This window comes from Crocuta crocuta, unplaced genomic scaffold (genome assembly GCF_008692635.1).
Source record: "Crocuta crocuta isolate KB4526 unplaced genomic scaffold, BGI_CrCroc_1.0 scaffold8, whole genome shotgun sequence".
NCBI classification, from domain to species: domain Eukaryota; kingdom Metazoa; phylum Chordata; class Mammalia; order Carnivora; family Hyaenidae; genus Crocuta; species Crocuta crocuta.
In genome coordinates this window covers 2,100,132-2,110,126 of record NW_027532162.1, presented here as the reverse complement: position 1 = coordinate 2,110,126, position 9,995 = coordinate 2,100,132, and the positions used below count along the sequence as shown (strand labels likewise).

At 53.2% G+C, this 9,995-nt stretch overlaps 1 protein-coding gene across 6 annotated transcripts in view; it reads right to left on the bottom strand.

Moving 5' to 3' along the window:
• MOK (MOK protein kinase) overlaps positions 1 to 9,995 on the bottom strand; it is a 48,814-nt gene that overhangs the window by 3,139 nt on the left and 35,680 nt on the right. For 5 of the 6 annotated variants that reach the window (XM_077776509.1, XM_077776512.1, XM_077776511.1 and 2 more), the window contains 4 exons: positions 4,399 to 4,477; positions 4,225 to 4,273; positions 2,303 to 2,481; positions 704 to 805 (listed from right to left, as the gene is read on the bottom strand). In XM_077776509.1, the coding sequence (XP_077632635.1) occupies positions 704 to 805; positions 2,303 to 2,481; positions 4,225 to 4,273; positions 4,399 to 4,477 (409 nt within the window). The remainder of the gene's footprint in view (positions 1 to 703; positions 806 to 2,302; positions 2,482 to 4,224; positions 4,274 to 4,398; positions 4,478 to 9,995) is intronic. The other variant, XM_077776510.1, reaches the window with a different exon arrangement.

Below are 9,995 nucleotides of genomic sequence, written 5' to 3'. Positions count from 1 at the left end.
GGGGGTGTAAGGGAACCCTGTACCTTTCACTAAATTCTGCTGCGAACCTAAAATCGCTCTAGAAAAGTATACTTTTTTAAAAACAGGGCAGGGGGTTGTGAAATCCGTTATGCCTTCGATGTGAGAGAACAGCTTTTCCCCAAAAAGACTAAGAGCACGTGCCCACCTGAGAAAAATGAGGTGAAGTTTATAAGCAGAAGTAGGAAGAATCAAAACTAGTCCCCTCCCCCCCTTGCGAGGGCCCAGGAGCTGCAGAGCGGGGGCCCCCGCCCCCCCCCCAGCCCACAGGGCTCCCCCTCGGAAGCTCCCGAATTCGGTAACCAGTGCCGGCACGGGGGCATGGGCGTCAGTGCGGCTGGGTGACGGTCACAGAGTCCTCACTGCACGCTGCCTGCACGTGGGAGCCTTCTCCGCCCACAGGTCGCTAGGTCCTGGGTCAACACTCAGAGGACAGGACCCGACGGCCAGGCCCTCAGCAAGGCCGGGAGCTTCTCCCACAGCGCCTGGGGGAAGGCACCCAGGCGGGACCCCTGGAGGAGGGCGGCTCTGAACGGCTGCGATGCGCGCACTGGCCCTACCCGGAGCCCTTTCAGCGGCTGTGGGGGCCCAGGCGGACGGAGGGGCCACAAGGGCAGAGAGGTGCGGCCGGTCCCCCCCTCAGGGGGCAGGTCCGCGTGGGGCCCCGGGGCACACATGCACTTACTGTTTGAACTTGGTGAGGGTCTTCTCAGCAGGCGTGCCGATGATGTCGTGGATTTTTGAGATCTGGTCCAGCTCGTTGGCTCCGGGGAAGAGGGGCTGCAGACTGGGGGGCAGGGCGGGGCTGCGGTCAGGACGGGCCGGGATGACCTCATCCCGGCATCTCCCTGTGCGGGCGGCCAGCTCCCACGACACCCGAGGACACGAAAGCTGCGTGGTACTCCGTGCAGCCACGGACTGCCGTTCCCCCTTCCGTGCGGGCCTGTTTCTCCCCTCCGCGCGTGAGGCGCTCTAGGCCACGGCCGCGTTCCTCTCTGTACCCTGGGGTCTCTGCAGCGAAGCGGGAGTGTGCACACCGCGATACCTGACCTCGGGTCTCCCGTCACTGAGGAGCTTTTTCGACAAAAATGCACAGTGGGTCAGGTCCGGTTTTGTTGACAAATGAAGTCCAGAAAACGTTTTGATTTTCAGAGATGTGTGGATTTGGGAATTGTGGATAAAAGATTTTTGGCTTCTATAAATAAGTCCAGTTCTCAGGACAGGCCACAGCGGAGGGTTTACAGGTGCGGCACCTGGGCCACCCTGCACAGGGACGCAGCTCTGAAACGGGGGAGGGGGCGGCCAAGCGTGTGAACAACGGTCTCCCCTCGGGTGCCCCTCACTCGGGTGACACGAGCAGCTGTCATGTTCTCAACACTGAAGTCCTTTAACATCCTTTTGGATTAACTTGGGATCGGAGCACAGCGGAAAGGACTGTCAGTACTTTCAGCGTCGATGAAACTGCCCCTCAGCTTTCCAAAAATGACAAGTCGATTATTGAGAGGCATGTCCTGAAGGACACGTGTGTCTGTGGTCATGAAGGGGTCAGCTGAGCAGGTGGAAACAGAGGACTCGGGTCCGCATCTGTGATGCACGTCACCCAGACTTGAAATGCTCCTGTTCGTCCTTAATGATCTGCTCCAGGCAAGGCGAGAGCTGCCACCACCCTCCCCCCCGCCACGCCCCGGGGCCTCTTCAGCCCTACACCCTCCTCACCTCTGGGGGAGACAAGCCCCTTCCCTTTCTCCCGGGCCGCTGCTCCATCCAGCAGGGAAGCCCAAAGGCTGGGGTGCGGGGGCCAGGGACGATGGTTAGGCCTGGGCTTTCTAGAATCCAGCTGTGCCACAGCAGCCCACCCTCACGCTCGTGGCCAGAGCATTCTATTCGATAGACTCTCTCTCAGGGAAGGCCCTGGGGGCAGGGCCAAGGCGCACACCCCCATGGCGGGCCCCGCAAGGTGGCAGCAAGCGCCCCTCCCCTGCTGCTGAGCTCACTGGTGAAGCCAGTGACCGAGGAGGCCCCGCCGACCGGGGGCCAAGTTACGCCGGCAGGAAAGAAGTGACTGGTCGTATTCTGTACTTTGTGAGAAGAAGACAAGGAAAAGTATTTGACGAAAGGTAAAAGGAAAGCCTGGGACGTTTTCTGTCAAGTTAAAAACCTGTCACATGAGCAGGATGACTGTAAAATCTGTTTGGTACGGGAGGTGCTGGCGTGAAGCCACCGGGCAGGCCGCGCCTCGCTCTGTAACCTGCTGGACACCGTTGGTGCCGGCGGCCCGGCCCACCTGGCGATCTCGTAGAACACGCAGCCGGCGCTCCACAGGTCCATCTTGTAGCTGTAGAACCCGTCGGTGAGGAGACACTCGGGGGCGCGGTACCAGCGGGTGGAGATGTACTCTGTGTACGGTTGCTTGGAGTAGACGCTCCGGCAGGACCCAAAGTCCCCTACTTTCAGGACGTCCTGCTGCAAGGGGAGAAAGGCGGAGACAAATGACACCTCATCAAGCAGCTGTTATAATACAGCCTGTTTCAAATATGTCTGCGCTAACAGGGAAATTTCTGGCACCAAACTAGCTGGTGACAAGAACTTACTTCATAAGCTCCTCAAAGTGCCTCTGACAGATGAGACAGTGGCGTTGCTGTTCGGTGGGACACGCTGACGAACACCCTGCCTGTGTCTGACAACTAGTTCCGGATGTCTACAGGTTTGGGGAAACTTGAAGCCACCTCGTGAGTCCACAAATGAATCAAATACCACATTGTGTCACCCGACCGTGACCCTAGCTAGGAAGTTAGCCCTGCCGGCGGTTTTGTTCTCCACGTTAGGGGAAGGGGGGGAGGGGGTGGAGCCAGTGGTCCAACAGACCGCACAGCCACGTTTCGGGGTACCGCTTCCACTCTATCTACACTTCACCCATTCAGGTAACAAAGCAGAAGCTGGTAATGCATTTGGAGCCTCTGGTGCCTACAACACCGACGGCAAACATGAAACACGGCACGTTTCTGGCCCAGGTTATCAAGAAACCTCATTCCCACGGGCTTTCAACAGATCCCATTACCCAGTGGGTCATGTTGGACTTCCAAAAAAATCGTAAGGCCTGTTAAGAGGCAAGAGAAAACAGTCTGCAGCATCAGAACCAGGTTAGAGCACAGATTTATGGATTTTAGAATTACCGGTCAGGGAATTTAAAATCACTGAGTAATCTGTTAAGGGCTCCAGTGGAAAAAGTAGGTGGCATGCAAGTTCAGATGGGAAGTGCAAACAGAGATGGAAAGTCTAAGAAAGAATCGAAAGGAAGTACTAGAAATAAAAAACACTGTAACCACTAAAAAATGACGTATAAGCTCATCAATAGACTAAACAGCCAAGGAAAGAAACAGTGGGCTGGAAGATACGCCAACAGAAACTTCCCAAACTGAAATGCAAAGAGAGAAAATAAGGACAAAACCAGAACAGAACAGCCGAGGATCGCGGGACCGTTTCTGAGGTGCCGGGCACTGCGGCACTGGTACCACAACGTGCATGGCCCTCAAAATGACGCTGAGGGGAAAATCCAGATCAGAAAACAGAACATACTATACAATTCCTTTTAGAGAACATTCTAGAAAATGCAAACTAATTAATTATGACAGAAAGTCAGTCTTTGCCTGGGGACAAAGGATAGGAGGGATGAGCAAGGAGCACACGCAAACTTTCAGGGGCAAGAGACCCGTTTGCTAGCTTGACCATGATGACGGTGTCACGGGCACACACAGATGCCCAGACTTACCAGGTTATATGCTTTAAACGTGTGTGGACGACGTGGCTATGGACTGAGACAGACCTGAGCGTGAATCCTGCCTCTTCCCCTTTTACACGCACCATGTTTGGAGTGATTATCTCCACGGGCTTTACATATTTTTAAAAAAGTAATCTACGCATCCAACATGGGGCTCGAATTCACAACCCTGAGATCAAGAGTCTCACGTTCTACGGACGGAGCCTGGAGTTTATTTTTGTGGATAGTAAGAGTGCCTGAGATTGTTTCCTCCCAGATGCACAGCCATGTTGGTGACGCTTACTAAACAAACCATTTTTTCCAAACTGGGACGAAAAGAACAAAACAAAACGTGGGGCCCAACCATCTGGGGCTGAAAGTCTCGCTAGGAAAAAGGTTTCACATTCTATCTTTATTCTGACACCAGTTTTTCATACAGAAGTTCTTACCTTTATTAATATGTTTTCTGGTTTTATATCTCTGTGAAATATTCCATTTCTGTATGCAATATAAAAGAAGAATGGACTTAATTGTACCTCATTCAAATTCTCTCACATTGTATTTTTAAATGAATGTTAATACACTTTATTAATCTGAGAGCTGCCAAGTCCCCAACGGCCTACCTGTGCATGTGATCCAGGGATTTACATAACTGGTACATATAGCGCATAATTTTCTTCTCCGGTAACGGGTGTCTTCTCCCTGTGCAGTCAAGGAAGTAGCCAAGTTCAATTACCAATGGTACATCCCTCATTTTTTGAAGACAAAAATAGAATCCAACTATTTAATGATGTATGAAAATCTAAAAAATAATCTGAAGTAATTTCTGGAAATACAGAGTGAACATACGAAATGCACCACTTAAAATTCCACACACGGACATGAGTTCACAGAAAACCCCGTGTGCACCCAACCTGATCTGACCCCTACAAGAACAGAACTGGGTAACAAGCAGCAGAGTAGAGGGCGCCTGGGTGGCTTAGTTGGTTACGTNTGGTCTGATGCCCCCGGGCCGGGCCTCCCAGGCAGGCCTGCCAGGACACGCTCTCCCATGATGCAACCGTAAAGTGTCAGGAGTTGCTTGAAACTCCAGTGTTTTCCTCGGCTTCCAGCCTGGACGGAGGTTTCCATTTTATAGGGGGAGAGGTCTCAGTTTGACAGAAGTATTTTTAATCCAAGACCCATGAATGCTTTGGATTTCACAGCACGCTCTTCTCTGACAAAGAACAGCCGTCATTTGGCGTCTCCTGCCGCAGCTCTGCCGCCCCAGCCCACCCGGCCGTCCACACGCTGCCCCCCCAGACCTGTGGTGGGGCCCCAGCCCGCCCGGCCGTCCACACGCCTGCCCCCCAGACCTGTGGTGGGATCCCCAGGCCTGTGGTGTGGCCCCAGCCAGCCGACCATCCACGCGCCTGCCCCCCAGACCTGTGGTGGGCCCCCCAGACCTGTGGTGTGGCCCCAGCCCGCCGGCCATCCACATGCTGCCCCCCAGACCTGTGGTGGGACCCCCAGGCCTGTGGTGTGGCCCCAGCCTGTCCGGCCATCCACACGCCTGCCCCCCAGAACTGTCAGCAGGTTTTATGTTCTACTACTCTTAACACTATACGCCACCATCAGTTATCCTTGGTCCAAAAGATGTCACATTTTACCTGATTTTAATTTCAAAGGTGTATGTTTTAAGTTTTTTTTTAAAGATTTATTTGGGGGGGAGAGAAAAAGAGAGAGAGAGAGAGAGAGAGAGAGAGAGAGAGAGAATCCCAAGCAGGCGCAGAGCCCGACATGCGGCTTGAACTCAAGAACTATGAGATCATGCCCCCCAGGCGCCCCTCATTAAGGTTTAAATCTGAAACACGACCATTCTGGGCTAACAATCCAGAAAACCACTCCCCCTCCATGAGCACAAATCCTATTTGACATTTTTGGTCCTAAGTTTGCCANTCAAATTAGTTTCCACATAACACTCAGTGCTCATCCCCACAAGTGTATTCTTTTTCTCTCATAACTAGACAAGAATGTTTATGCTAAGAGAAACTAATTTAAATTACAAAATGTCTAAGTACAATTAATTCTTTCATGTAATAATACTGTAATCTTTTTGTTGTGTCACATAATTTATCACCCACTTTCTAGAATTTAAAAGAATTATACTGAGACTTAGTCATCTTTCCCTAGCTTGAGTAATTCTGTAACTTTCTATTAAATTCTTATCTGGATGAAGATGAAAAGAAAGCAAGATTTCCATTCTCCATCACATATGCTGCTGGATGAAGCTTCCTGAAATCTGGTTCCTGTCCTGCGCGGGGGGGTCCTCACAGCTCGGTGAGACAGCTGGGCACGCAGGCCCCTGCCCTCCCCCAGGGGCCCTCAGGCTCCGGGAGCATCTGTGAAGACACAGAGTGCCCCCCACCCGCCCCTCGGCCTGACAGGCCCATGGTGCGGCCCCGAAAGCCGCCTTCCGAAGGAGCTCCAGGCACAGCCGCCAACCTGGATCCTCACTTTGGGGACCACGCCCCGCCACACCCCTTGTTTATGGAATGCTCCAGCAGCCAGACCCACCTGTACTTGCTCATGCGCTTCTATCCCTGGGAGCACCCATCCAGCCTTGCCCACGCACCCGGATCTTCCAGCTACGCCTGTCAGGACGGTTACCCAAACCTGCTCTCGGGAGGGTGGAATCTTTTAGGGAGAGTCTAAGCCACCCCATCTTCATAATCACCTTGGGATGCTTTCAAATGGCGATTCACAGTCCCGAACCCAGACCCAAGGACTCTCAAAACCAGACATTCGGGCCAGGAATCTGCACTTCTTGGCGGCCCTCAGCCCCTCCCGTTCCTCACCGTCCTGCGGCCACCACCACTCAGAGCCCTGCAGTAAGGACGTGGCTCCTCACCCCCCATCCCCACTGCAAGAAGCCCCGCCGACCCCCGGGGCTCCTGAGGGAGGGATGCAGTGTGAACCATGTGGGACTGTGCTCTGAACAATTGGGAGTTCACATCTGCGACCCAGGGCAGGCTGACTATCCATTCTCTATATCAGTTCTTCAGAAACAAGATCCTAACTTTCCAGGCCGAGACTGCATCTGGTTCCTAACAGACTCTTGTTTTCATAAGTCTTTTTTTTTTTTTTTTTAATTTTTTATGTTTTATTTATTTCTGAGAGAGACAGACAGTGTGAGCAGGGGAGGGTCAGAGAGGGAGATACAGAATCCAAAACAGGCTCCAGAGTCCGAGCTGGCAGTCAGCACAGAGCCTGATGCGGGGCTCGAACCCATGAACTGTGAGATCATGACCTGAGCCGAAGTCGGACGCTTAACCGACTGAGCCACCCAGGCGCCCCTCTTGTTTTCAAAAGTCTTGAAACCACTGGAGACGATACAATTAACAAACCGCTCGGAAGTTCCCGCCTGAGCCTCGCTGATCGCCAGCACACAGCGCTTCCCTGGTCTGTGTTAGCCATCCTGACCAAGTTGATCTTTGCAAGCTATTGTTTTTGACCAAATATTCTCATTAAGAAGATTCCAAAGGTGGGGGGGCGCCTGGTGGCTCAGTCGGTTAAGCTGCTTTGGCTCAGGTCATGATCTCACAGTGAGTTCGAGCCCCATTAACGGCACAGAGCCCATTTCAGATCCTCTCTCCCTCTCTCCTCTCAAAATAAACTCTAAAAAAAGAAGATTCTAGGGGCGCCTGGGTGGCTCAGTCGGTTAAGTGTCCGACTTCGGCTCAGGTCATGATCTCACGGTTCGTGGGTTCAAGCCCCGCATCGGGCTCTGTGCTGACAGCTCAGAGCCTGGAGCCTGCTTCGGATTCTGTGTCTCCCTCTCTCTGACCCTCCCCTCCTCACGCTGTCTCTCTCTGAGAAATAAATTTAAAAAAACATTTAAAAAAAAAAAGATTCTAAAGAATGTCATATACAATATTAATAACGTAAAAAATGTTTTTGTGAGCATGGCGATGAACCATGGCACTTGCTGCCAGTACTCACTGAAGGGACCGGCCACCTGTGTAGTCTGCACTGTAACAGAGTATCCCACACACGCACCTTCCCACAGGAGGCCCTATCCACGGGCCTGGGCCTGGCCATCCCGGCCAGGGTCCACCCGGGTCGCAGAAAATAGCGACCCGCAGGGGGTCGACAACGGGATGTCGCACTCAGGTGGAGCCTGGACCTTCCCCGGTGAAACTCAAGGACGGGCCCCCTAGTTCTGCTCTGTGAAGCCACCTCGTCCTCAGCAAGTGCTGGAACTTCCGTGGAATCCCGCCCCCTCACCTCTACAAGGGAGGCGAGCACCGGCGACGGGAGGGTGGTGCAGGGCAAGCAAGGTGCTAACATAACACTAACGATGAAGATGACAGCAGTCCGTGCTTCCTGAAGACCCGTGCGAGTAGCCGCTGCTCTAAACAGGGCTCATATGATTTTATTTACTCCTCGCAACAATCCTAAGAGACACAGGGACTGTTCCCATTTCACAGACAAGGACGGAGGCTCGTGGGCCTGGCCTGGCCCCTCCATCGTTAAACAGGCAGGACGGGGGAGCCCTGGGCCGCGTCAGCACGGTCACACTGGAGCCAGCAGCATCACAACCAACAGGTGGTGACGTGAGCTTGGAAGAAAATCCCAGGGACAAACACGCGGCACTGCTCACCCCGTGTCTGAACGGCACAGAGACGGAGGGCGTCAGGAAAGCAAAGGCATGGATCACGGAGTCAGAATGTTGCAAGGAGGGGTCGGGGATGCCAAAATGGAGCTACTCACTTCGGCTTTCCTTTTTATATACGCAGCAATGTGATCTGCGGGGAAACGGTCTAAATGGATCCAAGAGCTCCCGTAGTAAGCACAGAACTAAAACCGCCAGAGCAGGTAAGAGAGCTACGTGCCACAGTTGGCTGGCAATGTTTCCTCTAAAACTTCCACATCTTACAGTCAGTGGGTCAGATCGATGAAGTATAAAAACACAGTTGAACTGATCTGACACCGTAACGTTAGGCAAAGTAGTTATGTCGCATTGTAAGGCGGCACCACACTGCCTAAGCTGGAATGAATAGTGACGCTATGTTTGCAGTCAAATCGAATTTGTTTTGCCTTTTCCCACTTGCTTCATTCCCTAATGTCATGGATTTATTTCAGGGTGCCTGCCCCACCCTCAGCCTCTAAAACGTATAATGACCCTGGGGCGCCTGGGTGGCTCAGTCGGTTGAGCATCCTATTTCAGCTCAAGTCATGATCTCACGGCTCAGGAGTTTGAGCCCCACGTTGGGTTCTGTGCTGACAGCTCGGAGCCTGGAGCTGCTTTGGATTCTGTGTCTCCCTCTCTGCCCCTCCCCGCTCACACTCTCTCTCTCTCAAAAATAAACATTAAGAAAAAAATTAAAAAATAAAAGGCATAACCCTAAGGGGACAAGGCTAGCTCCCTACCCCTCAGGAGGTGGCCAATGTCTAGGCTTCCTGGGCCTGGCCCATCTGCTGCCAGCGGAGGGTCTCCGGGTCTGAGTGGCCAAGCCTGCCGAGAGGAGAGGGACAAGCAGAGGAGGAGGGGAGGGGACCACGTGGCTCCGAGATGGTCAGTGATGGCCTTGGCCACCAGAGCTTTCCTGGTCCCACCTCCCAAGAGGCCTGGTGGCGCTCCCCGCAGGAGGTCTCAGGTTTTACCATAAACTGTCTCTTCTGTACATGAACGAGATGAGGGGCATGTGCCCCTCACAATAACAACAACCCACGACACTCGGTATCTGGGAACGACATCAGGTGGGCGACACGCCGAGCCGCACCGGGAGCGGGAGCCGGCAGGGGCCCCGCCATCAGCAGGCAAACGGCCCAGTGGGCGGAGGCGGACAAGCANGGGGGTGCAGCGGAGGGCAGGTGAGGGGCAGCAGGGCCCACCCACGGCCTGAGGGGCCACCCGAGGGTGGGGGGCACAGTTAACTAGCCACTCACAAAAACATGGTCATTTCACTTGAGACACTTAGAAAAAACCAAAAAAAGAACAACAAAATCAGATACACGTTAAAATAATCGATGCCCCTAGAGGTGCCCGGCTGCCTCAGTCAGAAAAGCATGCCACTTTTGAACTTGGGGCCTTGGGGCTGTGAGTTCAGGCCCCACGTTGGGTGCAGAGATTACTTAAATAAAAACTTAAAAAATGACAAAATAATAGGTTATCATCTTAAACGGTCTTTATGAACTCCAAGACCGCCTTCGTTGCTGCAGGTGGGAGGAGTCCGGT